The sequence below is a fragment of the Semicossyphus pulcher genome, unplaced genomic scaffold, assembly GCF_022749685.1.
Source record: "Semicossyphus pulcher isolate SPU_LCO1_2020_fin unplaced genomic scaffold, fSemPul1.0.p SCAF_22, whole genome shotgun sequence".
Lineage (NCBI taxonomy): Eukaryota > Metazoa > Chordata > Actinopteri > Labriformes > Labridae > Semicossyphus > Semicossyphus pulcher.
The window spans coordinates 8,148,043-8,171,699 of record NW_027211696.1 but is presented as its reverse complement, the minus strand read 5'-3'; the positions used below and the strand labels follow the sequence as shown (position 1 = coordinate 8,171,699).

At 41.2% G+C, this 23,657-nt stretch overlaps 2 protein-coding genes across 2 annotated transcripts; both read right to left on the bottom strand.

Annotated features, from left to right (window-relative positions):
* Positions 1 to 1,233: 1,233 nt before the first annotated feature.
* LOC138602304 (sushi domain-containing protein 2-like) lies at positions 1,234 to 12,136 on the bottom strand. Its single transcript, XM_069673760.1, has 15 exons — positions 12,076 to 12,136; positions 11,532 to 11,730; positions 11,105 to 11,256; positions 10,861 to 11,028; positions 10,608 to 10,782; positions 10,286 to 10,487; positions 9,751 to 9,836; positions 8,902 to 9,170; positions 8,690 to 8,824; positions 7,939 to 8,097; positions 6,765 to 7,013; positions 5,275 to 5,458; positions 4,459 to 4,553; positions 4,195 to 4,374; positions 1,234 to 1,334 (listed from the first exon to the last, which is right to left on the bottom strand). Exons 1-15 carry the CDS (start codon positions 12,134 to 12,136, stop codon positions 1,234 to 1,236), a joined length of 2,415 nt encoding a protein of 804 aa, XP_069529861.1.
* Positions 12,137 to 14,595: 2,459 nt separating this feature from the next.
* myo1hb (myosin IHb) lies at positions 14,596 to 23,298 on the bottom strand. Its single transcript, XM_069672974.1, has 31 exons — positions 23,134 to 23,298; positions 22,646 to 22,761; positions 21,211 to 21,409; positions 21,048 to 21,128; positions 20,773 to 20,952; positions 20,598 to 20,696; positions 20,390 to 20,503; positions 20,214 to 20,285; positions 20,010 to 20,129; positions 19,782 to 19,849; positions 19,590 to 19,695; positions 19,394 to 19,474; positions 19,211 to 19,302; positions 18,988 to 19,082; positions 18,035 to 18,081; positions 17,673 to 17,753; positions 17,453 to 17,558; positions 17,197 to 17,314; positions 16,952 to 17,065; positions 16,802 to 16,878; positions 16,644 to 16,712; positions 16,461 to 16,545; positions 16,210 to 16,372; positions 16,032 to 16,128; positions 15,874 to 15,954; positions 15,669 to 15,724; positions 15,453 to 15,588; positions 15,282 to 15,352; positions 14,913 to 15,010; positions 14,707 to 14,806; positions 14,596 to 14,622 (listed from the first exon to the last, which is right to left on the bottom strand). Exons 1-31 carry the CDS (start codon positions 23,257 to 23,259, stop codon positions 14,596 to 14,598), a joined length of 3,075 nt encoding a protein of 1,024 aa, XP_069529075.1. The 5' UTR covers positions 23,260 to 23,298.
* Positions 23,299 to 23,657: the final 359 nt, after the last annotated feature.

Below are 23,657 nucleotides of genomic sequence, written 5' to 3'. Positions count from 1 at the left end.
TTACTATTGCAGTTTTTCTGTAAACAAAGCAGACAAAAGTACATTCACTGCTGTGTGATATGAACAGTAATGGAGTGTTCAAGCAGTTACAGGTTGCATTGTTAGGATTTCACCTTTGACAGGAGTTTGATCAATCAGTGATAAAAGACTTACAGTATAAGTATAAGATGTAATGTGCAGTTACTTTTCAACACTGCAGGAGCCTTTGCTCAACCTTAGCAGTGTTTCCGCTACATACATTTTGTAGCAGCAGCCCACCGCCGCTTCAGATTTCTATAACACGTCATGAAGTTGCAATTAAACGACTCTGCAGAGATTTCCGCTCCAAATGAACGGTCGCTCGCCCTGAAACAGTGACAGGAGTCCAAGGACATCAATTACACATGAAGTCGTGGCAACCAAATAAACAACAGCGGGACCAGTTTACTCCCCACACAGTGTTCTAACAGCGAAAGAGGGTCCAACATCCTACGCTTTCTGTCCACACAGAATCATGCAGCTCTATTACGCAATGTAAACAATCCACATGCAGTTGTGTGCTCACGGAGTATTAGGGCCACATTGAGGGAAAAAAATCTCTACGATTTCGAGAATAAAGTCATAATATTAGGCTATGGTTAGCATGTATCTTATTTTGAAGGGAAATATCAGAAGAGCAGCCAGTCGCCTGCGTTAAAATGACTAAAATCATGAGTCATTTTCAAGCATAACTTCACAAGATGTTCACGATGAAGTTACACTTTACACGTTCCTCATTTTAGTGCAGGTGGCTGGCTGCTTTTCTGAAATATTTAGGCTAACAACAGTCTAAAATTACGACTTTATTCTCGTATTTTCATGACTTTATTCTCTTAATATTACGACTTTATTCATTACGTATTTTTTCAATTAAGTTTAAATTTTACGACAATTAAGTTGTAATATTACGTCCGTTTTCTCGTAATCTCTCAACCAAAATGTTGCCTTTGTATTATTCTGTGTGACTTCATCCAAACATGTATTCATTAAAAGGTTTTTCATTCTTTAGTAGATGGAGTTATGAACATTTACAGTACGTCAGTAAATCTCGATTTTCACTTAGAAAGACTCCATTCTTCCAACTGACGCAGACCGGGCAGATTTTCTGAAATAAAAGACAAATAAAAACATACATTAGGAAAATACATTACAAAGCATCTGTCAAACTTTTTCCATCCTAAATAAATTAATAAAAAATTAATTAACTGAAAATTCTCACCTCTTCTGTTTTCTGGAGTAGAGTACGATTGTTGTTATAATCACAATCAGCGCGATGGCTCCGATAACAGACCCGGCCACGATTCCTGCGATGTTACCTGGAAAATGATAAAAAGATGTTTTTAAACCAGAGGCTCCTTTCCCACTTCTCAACAGTACCTTCATACAGGTAGCTTAAAACTCCTCTTGTTTCTAGTCACTCTGGAGGCGTAGTTTTAAGTATGTCATTGTCCATCTGGTTGGTCTGTTGGTTCATCACTTTGCTTTCACTGTAAGATTTCAACACTTATTGGATGTATTGCCATGAAATTTGGTACAAACATCTGCAGCGCTCAGAGGATGCATTCTGTTGATATTAGTGATCCCCTGATTTTTCACATCGTGCCATTAGCTGGTCAAAGTTTTTAGTGGGATTAAATATCAGTACGGCAATATATCGTTGTCCTGACTTCTGTAATACAATTATCAATAGACTGGCACCAAATATCAATATTTTAATGTACAGATATTTGGCGCTCAAAACAGATTTCCCTGTGATTTTGAATCACCGCTTACCTCTCACATGAACAAAGGTAACATGAATGAAAATGAATCAGCCGAAGAAGAAGTGATGTGTCATTCTATGATCGTCTTGCAATATATCAATTATCGGAGAACCTCTGTATCGTGATATTATCGTTATCGTGGGGCACGTATCGCGTATCGTATGGTGAGTTACCCTGCGATCCCCACGCCTACTTGTAATATCTACCTGTCAAAGATGGATTGACTTAAAGTTTTGTACATAGATTCGTGATCTCAGATGACGAATCTTTTGGCCTTTTTTCTGCCTTTATTAATAGAGATAACAGAGGATAGTGTCGGGGGAAGAGATACTGGGACACTCAGTTTAACCACTGAGCTAAACCAACGCCCCGATCTTCTGTTTTTTTTATGTCACATGAAGTAAACATTTGTAGTTTTGAATGGAATCTGTTGACATCTATTGTCAGGCATGGTATGAAATAACAAACATTCATTCATTCTCCTCAGAGGATGAACTTTAGATGCTGTTGATCTCTGAACTTTTCATATAGCACCATGAAGGGCTCAGATTTGTGTTGCATGCTTACAAGGGTCTGTCTACTGCTACTCTATACTGATCGACAGTGTCACCCCACAGGCTGCTGGCTGCCATGATGGGTCACGTAAGAGCTTGTTTACTCAGTGGCTTTAATAACAAAAAAATTGTTTTACAGGAGGCCACACTGTTGTCATTCATTTTTGGCGCAGGGTCTGTTTAAGGGAACGAAGAAAGGAGACTTAATGATAGGATGAAAATAGGTTCTGGTTAAGGAACCCCTTTCTGAACCACAACATAGACCTATTTTCCCTCTTCAAGTACTTGGGGGTTTACTTGGATAATAAACTGGACTGGGCCAAGAACACTGAAGGTGTCTACAAGAAGGGCCTGAGCCGCCTCTACTTCCTTTAGAGCAGGGGTGGGCAACCCTGCTCCTGGAGGGCTACCTTCCTGCATGTTTTAGGTTTCTCCGCACTCTAACACAGCTGATTTCAATGATCTGCTCGTTATCAACCAACTGAAGCATCTCAGGGGATTGGTAACGAGCGAAACATTCGAATCAGGTGTAGCCCAAGGTAGCCCAAGGTAGCCCTCCAGGAGCAGGGTTGCCCACCCCTGCTTTAGAGGCTGATGTCCTTCAACATCTGCAGGACATTGCTGAGGATTTTTTATGAGTCTGTGGTGGCTAGTGCCATCCTGTTTGCTGTTGTGTGCTAGGGCAGCAGGTTGAGTGGAGCTGACACCCACAGACTGAACAAACTGATCCGCAAGGTCATTGACGTTGTGGGGGTGGAGCTGGACTCTCTTACAGGTGGTATCAGACAGTAGGATGCTGTCCAAATTACGCGTTATCTAAGACATGTGTCTCCCACCCACTCAATAAGGTGCTGGTAAACACAGGAGCACGTTCAGTCAAAGACTCATTCCCCTGAGATGCGCCACAGGAAGTCATTCCTGCCTGTGGCCATCAGACTCTATAACTCCTCCCTCTGAATGTGTGACACACAGACACTACTTTAAACTGTGCACTAAACTTTTAATAAGCTGGATAATTGTGCAATAATTCAACTGTGCAATATGTTGACATAAATACTGCCTTATACTGTTCATTCGTAAATAACTCATGTACATAACTTTTTGCATTGTAACTCTTATATTGCATTTAACTTATTTTTGCACCTAACTTTATTCTGGTAACTATATTTAATTCTGGCATTCATATTTAAATCACCATAGATCCACTTCTCAGCATCTAATCTTTATCTCTTATTTTATTATATATATAATGCACATATTTGACATTTTTCTACTTCTATTTTGCCATATATCTCTCTATGCTTCTCTGTGACAGAGCAACTGTAATAGGGATCGACCGATTATTGGCCGGGCCCTGCGCTTTTTGTTTGTTTGTTTAATAAACATATGCTTAAAGGCATTTAAACAAAGTTAAGTGTTGGAGTTTGTATTATTCAAAATTTTGACGCCAATATTTTCACTTTTAATGCAAATGAATATCGGCTCCAAATATCGGTTATCAGCCTCCTTGACTACTAATAATAGGTATCGGTATCGGCCCTGAAAAAAACATATCGATCTATCTCTAAACTGTAACGCCCGAATTTCTAGAATATCTACATTTATATGAGACATAATTCTTTTACAAGTCATCCTCACTTCTGTAAATATTAAGGTAAAAAGATCATGAGAGTGATTTAATTTTTTGTGCATTTCAACACTTCAGAGTTGATTCGATGGATCAAATGATGCGTTCAAAGACACACACACACACACTCACACACACACAAGCTCAAATTCAGACACTCACACATTTGCCACTGCTGATTTGTGAAGATCAAAATCAAAATGAAAAGACTGATTTCATCGTTTATTCATACGGGGAATGACGCAGCTTGTCTCTTCTCCGGACCACGTGCCGATCTCAAGGCACACACGCTCAGCTGATCCCTTCAGAGTGTAGCCTTCATCGCAGGAAAACCGCACCTTCGCTCCTTTTAAATATGTCGTCCCCTCCTTTGTGCCATTTTCAGGGGGCGCGAGCCATCCGCAGGATGTCACTACACAGTATAACATAAAATAACACTGTAAAACATAAACAGTTATGCATAATGATTGCCGGTTAATATTGTTTATCAACTCACCTTGTTTTAGATGCTCGACAAGAGAGATGTGACTCTGGAAAGACTCTTTGGTAGCATTCCCCAATCTTGGACTACGGCCTACCAGGATGTCATATCTACATACAGAACATAGGACGTGATTACTGATCATAAAAAGAGCTGATTTAGTCAAAAGAAAATATATATATATTATAAATATAATAAATGTATATAAAGTTGAAAATTGAATAATCAGAGGCAGAGATATCAGCACATTTAGTCCCTGTATGGGTCAAATTCTCAAAAACAATGCATCCTACATTTCCCAGAGTGCAGCTTGATAGTCTTATGTGAGATTCTCTTGCCTGCTTTTTAACCCCTAGCTATTTGTTACAAAGTTGCAGTCTGGTGGTTTAAAACTAAGATGACCCTGATGACATCACTGTGACATCAGCAGGCTTATCTTACTGGACTTTAAAGGGCAAGTTCGCTGATTTTCAACCTCAGTCCTATCATGCTATTATGATTAACATTATGATTATCATAGGGAAAAAATGCAATTTGGCTCCGTGCCTTTGGAGGACGCTATCACACAGGCACAATGCAAGCTGGGTGTTGTAGGAATGTAGAATGGGTGAAACCACAAGCTGTTTGTACAACTTTCTCCACAGCTATGGCGCCAATTTCAAATATTATTGCTTCTATCGATTACAGAGAACACCAGCTTTGACTGACAGTGGCTTTTTCCAGGGGAGAACTGCTCCTTTATTGTGTTAACAACATGACTGACAGGGGTTTTTGTAACTTGTGTTTCATTATTATGATGGTTTAAAGCAGATAGATGTTTTCTTGTCGTACCTACAGAACTGTGAACCCTCTCCAGTACAAATTTCAGAAGTCTGACCAGCTAATGGATCATCTGGATTCTCAGGGACAGAGAACACTGGGAGAAAACTCGGGTCATGTCTGGGACCAAAGAGGTATTGTTCCATAAGATATTCTGAGTCATATGTGAACAAGGCAGACTTGTTGAACACAGCCCCTGTGAGACAAAAAAGAAAGATACATGCCATTAAAAAAGGGTTATTTCAAATCAAAAGGTTATTTAAAGACACATGCCCAAAAAGAGCAGCATGCAAAGTAATTATATGGCAACTTGTATTCGGAATCGACAATACATGAATACATGAAAAAGTCACAGAAGATTTTGGTACACAAACTACCGACTTGACAGACTTGACGTCATAATAAACATGACACACAAAAGTAATTGTTGGCTGATTTGATGAAACTTTTTTGAATGGATGCCATGAACTTAAAGCTTGTTAACTCATCACAGTCAGAAGAATGGTTTCCCAACTCTGGAAAATGGACCAATAAAAGCGCACATTAATGCAAAGTAAAACTTTGGTGACCTGTGGAAATGTTTCTGTGAGTACCAAATATATATCGGTCTTTTTTTTATGTCTTAAATTATTGGTAGAAACTGAAATATTGAGTGTAAATTATGTATTCTATGGAAGCCCTAAGTGGACATTCATCCACATATTTTATCTCTGGCTCTGTCCTGGGAGTGCAACTAGAGTCTCTGGTGGAAGTGTCTGAGAGGAGGATGCTGAGGGGACGCCTCAGTCACCTCGCTCACCCCCTGCACGCCACATTGGAGTCCTACCAGGAGCACCACAGAGTGCCACAGGAAGTCTTTTCTACCTGTGGCCTTCAGACTGTGTAACTCCCTCCTATTCATGAGCATGAAGGGACTTTTTACTACCATGTGCAACTTCTGTTATCATGTGTAATATCAGGTTATACTGCATGATGCAGGATGACGCCATGTGCAATAATACTTTAACTGCCACCATTACTTCCTGCCTACTTTTATATATGACTATTGTAATGTTGTTTTTCTTTACACTGTATTTATTATATTTTCACTTATATTTGAGTTGTTGTTGTTTGTATTTTGTATTATTTGTATTGTAGCGTACTTTTGGAGCTATCTGGCACTGTGATTTCCTTCGGGATTAATTAATTAAGTTTTGTCTTATCTTAGATAACAACCGGAAATTACTCATTCCGGGAAAACAGAGTAATAATCTTAAATGATTTAGACAGAATTAGAATTAATAAATCAATTTATGATTGCAGTTGAATTTTAACCCGACCAAAGTCCTGACTCTGATCTTGTAGTTGGCTTTTCCCTAAATTGAGTCATAAGCTATTCTAAACTTTCACTGAATTTAATTATAACTATGTTGTTTATTATGTTGGTCCTAGCTCATGTTTAAAGAAGATTATTAGACATTAACACCAAACTTCAATATTCTGCTTTATGAATATTGTCTTACAGCTCGCCCCAAAGCTGAACAGCTCCTCAGGATTGCTGTGGTCCCCCACAACTTGCCCGTGGCTGAAAGTGAGGTCGTCATTGGGGTTGCCGTTCATCCGTCCCAACAGTCCCAGAGTGGCACCTCTGAACTCCTCGGGCAGGAGAACTGTGGTTGTCATGGTTCCCTCTCTCAGCCTCAGTTCCACCCCGGCTCCGGAGGGAAACATCACGGTCACGTTTGTAGAGGTAGGAGAAAACACAAACACACCTGGAGGAGGGATTGAGTTCATTTAATCTTTAACAAGATTATATGATCAAAAACTCACTTTGAAGACCCATAAAAACATTTTCTTCATCAACTTCTTACGATGAGCATTTAGGTCCTACATGAAGACACATTTCTACATTTATGCAGGGGTGGAAGGAGTGTTTTTCTGCTGAATAGAGGGAGTTTTGTTTTGAGGAGCCAGTCCCAGCTGTCACTGGCCTGTCAATCACAGGGCATCCTTCTGTCACAACCTTTCACGCTCACATTCACACCTACAGGCAATTTAGAGTCACCAATGAACCTAACGAGCATGTCTTTGGACTGTGGGAGGAAGCCGGAGTACCCGGAGGAGAAAGGCCCACTTTGTCCAAACTGGGATTCGAACCAGGAACGTTCTAGCTGTGAGGCAACAGCACTAACGATACAATATTATCATATTATATCAATTTATCAAACAATTTGCCTTTTGCTTAGAACTGCGAAAACAAATCGTATTACCTTCTCTAAACATTTAATTTGGTGAAGGACACTGTTTCAAAATCAGTTTAATAAGAAAAAGATTTCACTCTTTTCATTTCAAGAATATAAAATGAGTTATAAGATTCATCTCCGCTCCCTGTCCTAATCTTTTCGGTTCATATCTTTGATGTTGTTGTGAAGAAATATTAATGACTTTTGGGCAGGACTCTTCTGAGTCACACGGCTGTCATAAATCACTATGGTATCTGGATGGAGATACCTTTAAGGTGGGTCGATTCAGGTACAATATATCAAAACTGTCAGTACAAACTAATCAATAATATCATAACCGGAACTGTTTTTTCTCTCTATGCTGTCTTAACAGTTTGTTTTGGGTCATAAGTTAAAGGTTGACACCAAAGTTGGATTATAAGCAGCAAAGGGTATCAGGGAGTCAGGGTCTCACCATGCAGGTCCATCCAGCTCTGCTCAGTAAAGGAGAGGGTTTTCTGATTCTGCAGCACTTCGAGGCCGTTGTGACCGCCGACCAGCCGCACCTCGATGACATCAGAGTTTGCTTCTTGCATGGCGACAGACGACAACTGTGTTGCTTTTATGAAGGTTCCTGATAGTGTGAGAACCAGACCGGTGTCAAAGGGAAAAGGAACATTTTAACAGGTAATTTTCTGCGTGTTTATTACATGAAGAAATAGTTATCATTCTTTAGTGGTAGGCAGGGGCATGTCCGGGCTTTTGAATGGGGTGGCCCACGTGGGGCACCAACTTCTGCAGGTGGGATGTGAGAACACACATGTCAGAGTAACATTTATTTACCACGTCTGTCTCAACTACTTATATCAACTTTAAAGTAATAACCTCAAATTTTTCAGATTTTCTTCCTAATCCTCTAAGGAATCAAATTTGAGATGTATTTCAGTATAAAGCACCAACAAAAGACAATATGCTACATTAAAATGTCACAAAAGCTACTAGCAGCTTGTTGCAACACAGCCAAATGAGTTGGGTTGAAAATAAGTCCCGCCTCTGACCAGGAAGATAGCCAATCACAGTTTAGTATTGTGAGGTAGCAGCTGTGGAGGCCAATTATATGTCAGATGGGGTCCTAGCCACCCCAGGCCACCCCCTGGACACAGCCCTGGTGGTGGCACTGATCAGGAGACAGGAAACTTTAAAAAGCTCAGTGATTATTAACTCACCATTCACCGGCTCTGTTCGGCCTTGGATCATCAGGTCTTTCTTCTCTGAGAACACCAACATGTACTCCCCTTTACCGTTGAAGGAGTAGCTGACACCATCAAACGTTATGAAGTGGGGATCTCCGAACACCACAGCTGGGATTACACACACAAAATTAGGGCTTCACACTCTAGAATTATCCACATACACCTAGTTGAATGATCCCCCTCACCTGAGCTGGGCGTCTGGTACTGCCTGCAGTCACTGGACGGCCGGTGTTTGAAGTAGTAGTTGCAGTTGTCGGACCAGAGGCAGCAGTAGTAGAAGCTGAGGACGTCGTACACCCAGTGGGACTCTCCGGGTACGCGAGGAGGTTTCTTGAACGGAGGAGAGCCCCAGTCGTGTGCTCGGTCTGGAGTGCTGCCCCCGACAGAGTCCGCTGTGAGGATCTGAGCGCCGGTGCTGTCATAGCAACACTGCTGTCCTGCTCCGTACTTGGGACTGTTGATACAAATCGGAAACATTGAAATCAGAACAGTATATTCTCCAGTAGTGACTTCTTTTAAAATTTACCGGTGTAACTTATAGCTTCATTTATATTGGGTGCTTCTTTGTCTCAATAAGAGCACAGATTTCAGTTTCAAACCAATTAAAAGAAAGATAGTCCAAAGAGGAGAAAGGTTATAATGTCGACTCCTTAGTACGCACAGTCGCACATGAACCTTCTTCACATGAATCTCGAACAGGGCAGTAAAACGTTTACTGAATCTTGGGAGGGTTTTTGGCTACTACTCACTGTCAGGGGGAGATAGCGTGGGCAAGTCGTTAAGATCATAGATAAGATTATAGATAGAAGAGCAATAAAAGCATAAGTGAACGTGAACATTCAAACACTTTTCACCTACGCTACATACGTATAAGAAAAATAAAAATAAGCCAAGGAAAAACCAAGCTTTCAGGCGCTACTAGTAAAAGTTACAAAATAAACCTGCTGAATATGTTTTTCTCATTCTATGTAAACGCATTTGAAAAATTATGATGTTTTCACCCAACTTTGAGGTCAAGCAGGTCAAGGACTCACCTGGCTTGTATGGCCCTCACACAGTGGACACTCCCTGGGTGGTAGGTGCACACACTCCCCTTCTCTATGTCACAGCCGTAGTCAGTCTGAGGAGAGAGACGCGGCGTCTGTGAGCCGACTTATTTGGATATCCAACTTTACGTTTACAGCATGACATGTATGAATATGCAAATTAGACAACCTAAACCCCCTGAAATATGAAATTATTGGCATGTTATATAACAGCTTGTGACTGTCTCTGACTTACATGGTTTTAAATGCAGCTCAAACCAAGAAACCACTTAACACACAATCTTAATAATATATGCTTAATAATTATGCTGTGAATTCAAACTCAATAAACACAATGTTTCACAGCGCGTCTGTGTGACTCACCTGCCAGCTTTGCCTAACCCTGACTGTAAATACTACAATAATCTGAAACACCCTCTTGACTCACTTATCTGATGAGCAGTGAGCATTAATTTAAGGCTGCTGCAACTGAAAACCACCACCTTTATGTGCTGAATCTAAGTGTGCTATTCTACTCGCTTACATGAAACCTCCCTGTGTCGGCTCTAGCTTGAGCCAGAGTGCAGGGGCAGTCTATGATCTCGCTCAGGAAGTTGGGCAGCTGATCTTCAAGTTTGTCCCACGCTAAACATTTGTCCAGAGCCCAAACTGCCGAGTTCTGCCTGAACCTCTCCTCCAGGTGCCAGGCCAGAGCGTGATCCTCGGTCCATGCAGCTTGTACATTCCTAAATGAATCACACGATTGTAGAGTTAGACTTTTTTTACCCTAATATAATCAATGATCTTTAGAGGATTTAGATCTGTGTGAGACCATAATTAAAAAGCAAGAAGTGTTTTTTACATACCACATGCCGTCAGTGTAATTGCTGCTGCTGACTCGTATAGAGCCGAGCTCCCAGCTTGAGAATCCGTTGTCTGCTGGTTTGGGCAGAAAGCTAAAGGAGCCGGTGTTGGGCTGATCCTTGGCGAGCGAGTACAGGTAGGCCCACTCAGCCTGCCAGGCGTCCGTGTAGGGTTCTCCTACAGAGACACATTTTACAGAATTCAGTGTTTTTACAAAATGAATAGTCATGTAACCTACAAAGTATAAAAGCTCACCTGTCTCCCTGTACCCCCACAGCTCTATGTTGACCCACTCCGCTCTGACCTGAGAGGGATTCCACGTCATCTCCAGAGTGCCTCCGACACCTGGTGTGCCATAGTACTGCCACTTTGTCGAATTCACCAGAATCGCCTTAAACTTAGCGTCTAACTTGCCGGTGTGAACTGTAACAACACATTACAATCAGAAAATTGTAATGAAAACATTTTCTTCCTCATAAGAACATTAAGACAGATGTACCTGAGAGCCAGGATCCCTCTCTGCTGAAGGTGGTGTCGTTATCAGAGGAGACTTGAAACGGAACCCATCCTGTTTGGTACAACAGCGGGGAGATGCAATGGCCTCGACTGTTTTCATCCACATAGCCCACAGTGTCTGTGTCATTGTTGAACCTGCCAAGAAACATCAGCAAGTTTCTGTACGGTGTATTTTATGTCATATCCATCGCTTTTTCTGCTGATTTCAAATGCATCTCATTATATTTTTGAATGGCCTTTTCTACCAGGCCTGAGGAAGACCATGGGATGAGGTTAAAAGCCCCGGTAAAGCTAGTTTTTATGTTCTTTAAAAAAAAAGGTCTACCATCATATTGAATATAGCTCAACTGTAATCTTTGAAACCAAAGTTATTGTCAGAACAGGTTAAGAAACATAGTATAGACAGTCACCTGCACACAATCGGCGAACTCTTATTGAACGTAGCTTCAAGGATCATAAAATCCGTCCCGCCCAGAATGGTCCCGGAATATGGAAGAATATCGACACAGTACTCTTTGTAGTCCAAACAGCAGGATTCTAGAGACGTGCACGTCGCGTGGCATGAACATGAGGCTAATTTTACGCCACAGTTTCCTTCACATGACTGCCCTGTGAAAAGAGAATGAGGTCTTCAAAATAAAATGTGCTCAACCGGTTCTTGTAGTTTAGCTGACCTCTGACCCCTCCACACACAGACACACAGAAGCTGCTGCTGCTTGAAAAATGTACCTTTGTGTCCCCTAATACTAAATATCCTTTAGAATGAGCCATTTAGTTAACTTATAACTCCAGCATTCACTCTTTGACAATAACTAGAGTGTACACACAGAAGTAAGGTTGATCAACTTATTTAAGTCCAAGTTAGACAGCAAACAGGGCTATTCTTTAAAAGTAACAGATACTTACATACAAACTACAGTGTGTTTAACAACTTAGAAGTTATTAGTTACTTACCTGATGACCTGCAGATACATGAAACCAGAAGGACAAATAGGATGGCTGTGAATCTTTCCATCTCGACAGACTTTCTCTGACTTCTTTTACAATTAAGTCCCTGCTATATATAGGCCTACTCAGCATTTACATCTCTGCACTGTTATCTCTGACAAACTTGTTAAATCATTAACCAGTTGTAGGCTTGTTTATATTCATGTGGCTACCTTTGACCATGTGTCATTTCAAAAGCTGACCAGTTTTTGTCAGTTATATGTTGATTAATAGATTTATATAATAGATAATAATAATACATTTTATTTGAAGGCATGTTTCTCGGCACTCAAGGACACCGTATATAGATATATATATATATATCTATATATATATATCTATATATATATACTCAAAATACACATTAAGAGAGAGAGAAAAAAACAAAAAAAATAAAAATAAAACAATTAAAGTGACAAAGCATTTAGCGTCATGTGGAATAGGCAGATTTAAACAGATGTGTTTTGAGTTTTGATTTAAAATTGGGGAATGAATCGATGTTTCTGAGTTGGGGTGGTAATGAATTCCAGAGACGAGGAGCAGAGCGGCTGAATGCTCTGCTCCCCATCGTGGTGAGACGGACGGAGGGGACAGACAGGTGTAAGGAGGAAGAGGATCTGAGGGAGCGGGAGGGAGTGGGAACATGGAGGAGGTCGGACAGATATGGGGGGGCGAGGTTGACGATGGCCTTGAATGTTAACAGGAGGACTTTGAAATGAATATGGAACTGAACTGGGAGCCAGTGGAGCTGTTGGAGGACAGGAGTGATGTGGTGGATGGAGGGGGTTCGAGTAATGATACGGGCAGCTGAATTCTGGACCAGTAGAAGTTTATGGATGGATTTTTGATGGAGGCCGAATAGGAGGGAGTTACAGTAATCCAGACGGGAAGTGACGAGACTGTGGAAAACAGATAATAGAAATAAATTATTATGGGGATATTAGTTATAGAAAATAAATCTGTCTTCAAGAATATATCATATGAAATAATACAATTATATAAAATACACATATTTCTGCACATTTATTCACTCTATACCACAGCAGTGACTTCAGACCAAAACGGGCCTACCAGCAAGCTAGCAAGGCAAGTGTCAACATTAGCCGTTCATTAGCATGTTTAAATTTAACCAGCATTTTTGTTTGAGTCTTCTTCTTATTCGAAACACACATAAAACAGATTAGTTTAATTATAGTAATAATAATACTGCATTTCAGTTATGATTTTTGCGATTTTGGTCCTGAAATGCTAACGTTAGCAATGCAAGCATTGTAAAATGCTGTTAACTTAGGCTAAAGCTCACTTATGTTGCCAAGGAAACATATCACTTTGAGAATGTGGGAAATTTTTATACTGCAGAAATCAACATAGCTAAACATATGCACATTTCTTAGTCAATAGATTTTACATTCGATGCTTTTTGCTTCAAACGTCTTTTTTTAATAAATAATGAATCTTTCATCTTTTTTTCTTCCTGCTCCACTGTACCAAGGCAATTCCGTCTGAGTGAAAACCTACCTGAAGCTGAGCTGAATTTTCGAGTCACATTTGTGTTGTCTAGTAGAGTGTGCTGCAGATTAAGCTACTGAAGGAAATAGGTTTATATTTTGCTAAAGTTAAGAGTGAATTATTAATAAAGTAAACAAGTTTCACTTGAATGCATCATGTCCTCATTCGTTTCCTTGCCATCAAAGCATCTTCAGGAGGCGACCTTACAGTTGAGGAAAGATGGAGATCAAACTCAGTATTTCACTCTTCTTTTTAACTGAACAAAAAAGTGTTTCATTACTTTAGCTTTAATATTATGTAACCTAAAAATGATCTGAATCACAAGCGAACCTTGAGGAATTGACCTGCAGAGCCACCTGAAGACCAGCAGGGGGAGCTGCTTCCTCTGGCGATCTCTTTTAGTGCGCTCTTTCAGTGATTATCAGACAACCATTTAAATCATGCTGGTGTAATATTTTCCATACTGAACTATTTTCCAACCAGAAAAAACACATGCTTAACACACACACTGTGGTTTAACATATTTTAATGTAATGGTAAACATGTGTGAGGTTTTATAAACATTGTTGCTGTCATGGCTGCACACTTAGGCCTATCTGTATTGTTTCTTCTACGGTTACCATCTGTACAGGATTTCATATCAGTTTAATACAAAAAGAGAAGATTACAAGTGCTTCTATTAATATGAGGGATAGTTGATTTCTGGAATCAGTTTGTTCACTGAGATGATTTAACCTCCAGACATGAGGAACAAGCAGACACACTGATATTCTGGCTTGGCTCTACTATGAGCTTGTTGTCTGCAATCTACAGTTGAGATATTGGCAGTGCTTGTGTTATAATTGCTTGTACATAACTGCATAATAATAAAAATCAGCTGATGTAAAACAAATTGGCAACAACCATGGAGCAGGACATCAGAACAAACATGGCTGTCACTAAAATCTGCAGCAACATCATTCCAAACGACCGGCAGCATCACCTGGACTTGGATCTTGTAGACTCCTAAAGGATAAAGCAAAGAGCTTAATCAACAAAAAAAAACATTACATTGTATTAATATGATCCTTTATTTAATTTCAATCTTACCACCATCAAATGGCCGTTCTTGGCCCTGTACACCATGGACTCCTGGCCGCTCTTGAAGTCCACAAACCCCTCTCTGCCGGGCTGGATGTCAAACCGTACACTGCAATTCACGCACACGTCACATCGGATTAGCTTCAACCGTCGTTTTTTTTTTACAGTTTTTTAGCTTTTAAATTAACAACATGACATAAATACTGATAGTGTACCTGCCCTGGACCACTTTGATGGAGTTCTGCTTGTTGGCAATAACACTCAGCTTAGTCAGGGCCTCAAACAGGTACTCACACTGCAGGACCAGGTCCCCCTAAAGGAACGTATGGTGTCATTTCTTCCATTATGAGTGTTAGTATAAGAAAGTATATGGTATAGTAATTTCTAATTATTAAACTCTGGATAGACAAACTGTACTGTTGGCACTCTAAGATGCCCAAACGCATCATTTCAATGAAAGGGAAATCAATGCAACTCCTAAAGAGAAAAGTCTCTCAATCTGTACTGGGCATTGTACTCTAGACTGTCTCTAAACAGCGTCTGAATAATATATTTAAATCCAATTTAAATGAGTCTGTTGATACCTTTTGCTTAATGTCATCAAATGTGACATGAAGGATCAGGAAGTTGTCACTCAGGTTGCTCACCGACACACCTTTAAAAAAAGAGTCAGCTTTAAACCTTAAATCACACATGTAACGTGAGAGCTTGAAGTTAACCTTGCAGATATTTTGTCCTATTATCTCACTCGTCACCTTTCAGCGAGCTGTAATCTATCCGCTGTTTGATCTTGGTCTCTTCGACCAGGTAGGCGGCCTCCTGCGTGAAGATGAGCTGCCGGAGACGAGGCCTGAACCCGTTCCTGTCGTACTTCACCACCGGCACGCTGTACTGTGGGAGGGACGCACAGTCACGCGGTCAGGGAGGATAAATAAGGACGAGATGCAAAGTAAATTCCAGTGTTAGCTCACCTTGATGTGCTCGTGTCGAATCATCTGAAGCACTTTGATGCTTATGTCTTCTGAGCCTTGATAGGAAAAGGAAACTATTGAGAATCCAAGCGAGAGGATTTCACAAAAATACTGTAAGAGAAACTGGAACATGCATACATGAAATCTGATTGACAGTTTTGCTATAAGTTCACACAAAGAAAAGGAAATAACTTTGTAGTCGTACCTATCCTGGTGTCCACAAACGGTCTGCACACACTGAACGGATAGTTTTCTTTCTTTCCTTTGAACATGGCGCTCGTCTGTTCTTTTAACAGAAGCTGGAAACAAGGAAACAGTATGAAAGCAGAAATTATGAGCTACTTATTTAAGCGTTACCTAAACTCTTGGACTGTACCTGTGCTTTCCTCTGTGCAGTGATCCCTCGCACGTACTTCCTCACCATGTGTCGAATGTAGAGCTTCTTCAACAGCTTGGAAGCCTAGAAAAAATACATGAGAGGTTTAACCTCATAACGAGACTTATTACTAAGAACAATTAGTGCCAAAAGCGTATCATCCACCTCCTGCATTATCGGCGGAGGGGTGAGCCAAGACTCTTTCTCCAGGACTGTTTTGGGAAGGTTTTCCCGCAGCCGTGTCAGGTAGTTCTGCCTCACGTACGCCAGGTACTCGCTGTTGTCAATGCAGGCCGGCTGATTTCTGGTCATGAAGCCTTTAATGAACCTGGAACAAATCAATAGGCAGGGAAAGATGTCACAGGCTGTCTGGTTATCATTCTTATCATCAAATAGATTTCATAGTTTCGGCTCACTTCTTGATGACCTTGACAGCCCATGCCCTCTTTTCACGCTCCTTTCTGGCCATCAGACCTCTCCAGCAGTTCTCAATCTTTGTGGCTGTTAAAAAAAGAAAGTGTTACAGAAAATTGTGTCTTAAAATGCTTATGATGAGGGAAGTTTAACAACATTTAGTCAAAATGTGTTGGACCACTCACCGGCCTCTCTTTGTTTCATGAAGTCTCCTTTCACTCTGTAGCCTTTGTACTTGGCCTGAATCCTGGTTGCTGCACCGATCACAGTGACAGTTTAATTCTCAGGGGTGTTATGATGCTTAATGTAGCATTACAGCTAAATACATACTTCAACATCTCACCTAGCTTGTGTTTGCAGACCTGAAAGGCGTCCTCGGTTGCAAACAGAGTCCTTGGGTGTCTGATGAAAATTTTCGTCCTAGAGGGAAAGAGACGCACAATGAGAAGTTCTCAATGGAGTCTCTGGCACCCGTCCTCTAACATTTCCCTACCTGCCCATCTTGTACTCATCCGATTTGTAGCCGAGGTGTTTGATCAAGCGCCGCACACCTTCTGCTGCCGTACCTTTCCAGTTGGGCCAGGTGTCTGGACATAGAGGCTTATACCTGGGCAAAGACCACACACAGATTTATAGCTCATATTAACTATAGCAATGTATGTGGACAAAAACGACAACCTTGACAAATGGAAGACAAAGAGCATGTGGAGCAAGAGAAGTAAAAGTGTGTTTAGTTACCTCTGGAGAAAGATGTCATATTTACGCCGATAAGCAAACCCAGCACGCCTCACCCTGAGGTGCTCCATCAGCCCAAGGTACTTCACCTGATGTCTCACCAACACATCATCAAAGCGTCCTGCACGAGAGGCCAATGATTAATTCAGGGGTTCAGGGGTCAAAACTGGATGGCTAAACATGCAGTAAAAATGATTAGCTTGGCTAGAGCTCTAAGGTCTTTTGGGAAGTGGAGGATTTTTGTGACACGAGGCCTCACCTGGCTGCTTGGCTTCATTGGGTTTGATGCAGCGGACGTACCACGGCTCTTTGGACATTAAGATCTCAGTTAAACCAACAAGGCTGCTCTTAAACTGAGTCACCACCTGAGGAGTCACAGGTAAATGGCAAGTACACAAGTGTTGTAGGTTTGTATATAGAAGTTTTGTAAATTTTAAATCAGTGTGTAATTAAGCCTCGTCATCAGATTCAGTTCTCACGGTTTCAGGCCTCTTCTTGCTGTCCGGTTCAGTAGAAGGAAAACAGTGTTTGATGATAGCATTCTTGGACTGTCGCATGACCTGAAGGAGAAACAGGAAACTTATCAACGGTATGTAAGATATACAGTATATACATTTAATATTATATTGTGCTTCTTTAATTTAAATAAAGACCACTTCCATTTGTGTTTTGGTGTTGTTTTCTCAGCAGCGGAGAATATTAAAAGTCATAAAGGGAAATTCGAGGTAGCGTGGTATTTGTGTAATACAATAAATCATAAACATTGGAATGCACGTTTACTGACTCAGCAACCAACCTACTACAGGTTTCACCTAGATCCATATTATGGTAAATAAATTACCTCTTTCCCATTTCGATACAACAGATCATTGTTTTTGTCCAAGAATCCTGAAAGTTTAAAGAACAAAACAACTTTTTAATTAAGCTGGACATTGCATATTTTTGGTAACAACACATTTATCCTCATACAAAGGCAAAAGTTATGTAAAAAACACTTTTGTTTTATTGTGTACACTGGGCAGGTCTGACCAGTAGCATTTAGTGCTAACATTTGTGTAACATCTGTCAAATCATCTAAATTTCACAAAAACAATCCCTATTTCATTTATGTACACATTTTATATTTTCAATGTAAAACATTAAATATATTTATCCATAAAAATATTCATGGCGAGCTTTAATTTTGTCAATTTTGTTTTCATTATGTGACCTTTGGACCTGCTAGCATGTAGCCCCGAGTTAGCCAGAGTTAGCCCCCTTAGGAGTAGTGCGTCCACAAGTTTCGTGTTAAAATGTAAAAGAAACACTTTAAAGTTGTACACATCGACTTTCCAAGAATCACAGACCATGTCTGATGATGTTTTGTAACTTAACTTGTGCTGGAAAGGGTATTTTTATCAAGTACAATACTTTGTTGTAGCATGCTAGCTTAGTGATTTCAAGCTAGGCTACTGCAGCATGCAGGTGGCTTTATTTGTGGTCTGCTGCCTTTTACTCAGGCATGTTGGCTCTTAAATTGTCTATATTTTCTTTACTTGTAAACATCTATTTTGTGTTATTAGTAAGAATTTTTTTACTTACATATTTTTATTATAGGTAGGGTAGTCTTAGCATTCAACGTTAGGAAGTAAGAGCTACTTCTCTTAGTCAGTTTCCTTCCTTTCTCTTCTCTTCTCTTCACTAAACTATTTTTACACCACATTTTAGCATTTGGCCACTGTAGCATTGGCTCATTTAATGGTATTGTAACGGGGAAAGACATTCTTTATCATAAAGAGGTATTTCATCTCTTACCAACAACACAGTATGTCACCTCTCCAGCGTAGTGCAAGAGGCGGAAGTCTCCTCTTTCCAGTGTTTTCCTCGTCTTTTGGTCTGCAAGTTTATGTCTGAAGAAGGAGAGTGTTAGGTCAAAATGATGTTTATAATGAGATATGCTTGTCTAGTTTTTGGGTCATGTTCCCTCAGACTGTGTGGACAAAGTGCATTGTGTTTATCGCACAAATGTAGGGCTCACGTTACAAAATGAGGGTGACCGCCGATGGTTTCCTCCATCTTCTCCAGGAGGGTGAGATCTGTGGCCTCTCCAGGACGTAAACATTCCTCGTCCTGTATGAGAAGAAAACGATGAATAATTTAGTCCTGCTTTAGTTTTGTCTGAGAGTATATTGTCAGGACTGTAACTCAATCAAGTCTTTACCAACAAAGAGATGATTCCTCTGTGTTTCTCCTCCACTAGATCACAGATTATCTTGTTGTTGAAATATGGCACTGGCTCCCACTGTGAATAAAAAGCAGGTAAAGCTTTATGGGTTGTAATTTTACGTGAGCTTGTTTTTGCACTTAACGAGCACTTTGAGCCAAAAATTTCAAGAAAATACAAGGAGCATTATTACTTCAATCCCCTCCATCTCGTACTCCTCCTGCTCTGACTTGAGGGTCAGCTGGATGAAGAGCTGCTGCAGCTTCTCGTTGCAGTAGTTGATGCAGAACTGTTCAAAGCTAAAATAAATCATAGACGCAGTCAGTATCTGATTCATAAATTCAGGCATCTGCTGTTAAAGATCTGCATGTGTGCAACATCTTACCTGTTCACATTGAAAACCTCAAAGCCGTAGATGTCCAACAGACCTATCACAGTTTTCCTGGAGGAATCCTACAGATAAATGAAATTTGGGGTCTTTTGTTGCAGGTATCAGATGTTTCCAGACTCACACATAGCCCAATGGCTGCCTCAGGGCGTCTAATATCTTATTATTCCTGTCCACAGTAAGACACAAGTTTGGCTAGGCTTGTAATAGTAGCTTCATCCTCACCTTGTTAGCTAAAGATTCGTTGATCTTGTTGACCAGCCAGTTGAAAGTGCGCCCATAGATGGCTTTGGCAAGGGCATCTCTGGCATATACTGCATGGTCCACAGAGAAGGGACTGAACAGCTTTGACATAAGAATAATGACAGTAATTAACAGACATTTTAAAGCTGCTTTATGCTTTGAATTCCACAAAAGAAGTGAAGTCACCTCCTCCTTTTTGGCCTCGATTTTCCTGTGAGTTAAGCCCTGTTGTAGCACCTGAGCGGGAATCCCCAACAACTGCACAGCAGAGGCAAACAAAACAGTATGTAACATTTAAATCTCTTCCTCGCCTCCTTTAGGAAGTTAAAGAGAGACAGATAAAGGGTTTGTTTGGGGCTCACCTTTGACAGCCAGTGCATCTCCTGGTTGTTGTTGAGAGAAGCGTATCCTCGAGCATCTGCTTCAAACTTGATGTTCCCCAGATGGAGCACGCTGGCGATTATTCCAAACAGGTTCTGCATTACACCCAGAGAGAAACACATCATGAATCAGCAGCAGAATTGATCATTCATACTAGTTTTGATGTGAAAAGGTTTACTGTACTCTCACCTCAATGTCACTCTCGCTGAACTCAATGACAGAGAGGGCTTTCCGCACCGTCTTCCACTCACTTTTATCATTGATGGAGCTCACTTTGGCACACTCACCCTGCAGAGGTCAAAGATGAGTGAAAAGTCTGAGTCTAGCGGTTTTTGTTGCACCACAGTGTAGTTTTCTCTCTGACCTGCACCAGGTAACGGTAGTTCTTGCAGTTCCTCTCCAGGCCGAGCCAGCGCAGCAGATCCTCCTCTCCTCCCTCCACCAGCTGATAGAAGATGTGGAAGTTTCTCTCTCCGTGGTTCTGATGCACCACGCGGGACTTCTCTAGCAGATAGCTCAGGATGTGACCGCCAACTGCACCACCCTAAGGGTAGAAAGTTAACCTTTAACCTCTTGTGCTATATTTGCTACATTGTAATTTCCACTGTAGTCTTATGTTATGAAAGAATTTAGCTCTACTTGGTGGCCAAACTGGATGTCCATGTATTTCCCAAAGCGGCTTGAGTTGTCATTCTTCAGGGTTTTGGCATTTCCGAAAGCCTGGAAGATATAAATATGTTTGGATAACAGATATTTTCTACTTAAAATGGTCTCACACAGCAGAAGCATCCATGTCACTGACCTCCAGCACTGGGTTAGAGAGAAGCAGTCTGTCCCGGACGTTGTTCAGGAGTTTGGTACTTGGACAGCTGACGGCGTAGAATTGCAAGATCTTCTTTGAGGCCTCGGTCTTGCCGGCCCCGCTCTCCCCTGAGATCAGGATGAAGTGGTTGTTGAACTCAGACTGCATGGTGCGGAAGACGTTGTCTGCCAGGGCATAACTGCAAGGACAGTAAGGACACTACTATTTTATGCCCTTATTAGGCAGCTTATCTGACAGTAGAAAGACTAAGGTAAGTGATGGGAGAGAGATGGTTTGTGACCCCCAACAAAGGTCCCTGGTCAGATACAAATGTTGCAGTTCATGGTTAGTGCTTTAACCTCTAGGCCACCGTAATGCCCTGCATGTATACTTCATGATCTCTTAATCCCCTGCTAAAAAAGTCTCAGTCTGCAGGCTGCTGTGAACACTTGCCGTCAGACAGACTTCTCCAGACGCTTCACTTTGTGATGTCACAAAGTGGAGGAACTCTATATTTGGGCATCTGCTCGAGACACAGCAGAACTTCCTGCCATTGGCTCAGTTTAAGGACACGCCCACACAGCAGCTCAGTCAGCCTCAGAAATTTTATTCACTCCACCGCTCTGCTCAACGGCTCTGCTCGTAAAGTTGGTTCAGAATGTGTTGGAAAAAGTGTTTCTTTGCTGTGAAGGAAAGACATCAGTGTTCACTTTTCCAAAGGACAAGAGCAGCAGACATTAATTTCAAATTGAAGAGTGCAGTTTACTCCTTGCAGACAACTCTGTAACACAGCCACAGGGTAGCTGAGTTCTGCCCCTTGGCAGGCTGCGGAGAGCTGGCCAATCAAAAGAAAGCTTGAAGGGGCGGGGTTTCTTAAAGGGACAGAGCTGACTGAGTAGTTTCAGGCAGAGGCTGTATGAGGGCCTGCACAGAGCACCAGTGTGAGAAAAACGAGGAGGTTTTTTAACTAGGATGTACGCTAAGCTACTCCACAGGTAGTTATAGAGTGAAATGTGAAACTTGAAATTTGCATAATACCTCCCCTTTAAATTTTAAACGCATGATTGCACTTGATAACAAGTCAGATTATAACCAAAGTTATTTAAATTCAATTTGGGGACATAAATGTGTGCTCCAGATTTCATAACAATCTATCCAGTTCTGATTGAGACATTTCACTTACAATAAACTACAGTTGTCAACCTCATGGTGGCACTAGACCAAAAGTCAGGGGATCAACGAAGTAAGTAGGACTCCATGAACATCTCTAAAAAATGTAATAGCTATTAATTTATAGTTGTTGTGATATTTCAGTCTGGACCAATGTGATGATGTCACTAAAGAGCTGATATAATAAACATAGAAAAGCTCCATTCATTGTACTAACAGCAGCCACTACAAAGTATCTATAAATACAGAAGGAAACACTTCTTACATATGAGGCGGCAGCTCAAAGAAGTTGACACCCATGTATGTGTCCATCTGCTTCTTGCTGTAGATATCCAACTCTTTATACGGGTTGACCGACACCAACAGAGTCCCGATGTACGTCTGCAGAGAAAGACAAGGACAGGAAGTCATCTTCTGCTACTCTTGCACATTTTAAATACAGGAGATTGTTTCCTCAAGCATTACAGGGCATTATAACAGAAAGCGCTTAGCACTGTGGTGTCCATGTATCACTCTGCTGATAAGTAATTTTGCCCCTCTTATCAAAAGCAATAAGTTTAGTTAATCGCTTGTCATGACATCTGTGACCTTTAGATTGCTCGCTCTGCAAATGAAAGGAACAGAAGCTGCTGTTTCAGCAACACAAGGTGGCAGATTCAGCAGAAGGCATCGCAACATTAGGACCTTTTAGGGGTCAAAGGTCGAGGGCATGAAGTTTGATTATCCAACGCTACATCACACAGGAAGACTCACGTAAATGAGGTTCTCATGGAAGCGTTTCCTCAGGTTGTCCAGGAAGGCGCTCTCACTCGTGTAGGCGTCCAGCAGGACAAAATCCTGGATGCCCACACGATCCCGGGCTGTCAGCGAGGCCTCCATGTTCCTCAGGATCTTGTTGCAGCGCTCGTCAAGGCTCTGTGAGGAAGCAGAAACACATCACAGAAGCATGTAAATACGCACTTTATGAGACCTTTATTTGTTGCTTTTTTTGGGCCTTGTTCTCAGTCCTGTCATTACGTATACTTCCTTTTCCTTTGTGTCCTGTTTGCCTCAAAAGTTATCTGTTTTCGTTAAGGATGCCACCACTCAAAAACACATACACACATGCTGACAATCATTGACAAGCTAGGATATATATTTCCCAGCAGAGGACTCACTTCCTGCCCGTCTGCCTGTATATCAGTGACGTCCAGTCAGAGCCATTTGTGGCCTTGGCTACATCCTCAATGCTCACGATAAATCTAAATTCAGCCGCTGATATCTAATCTGCTTTTTTG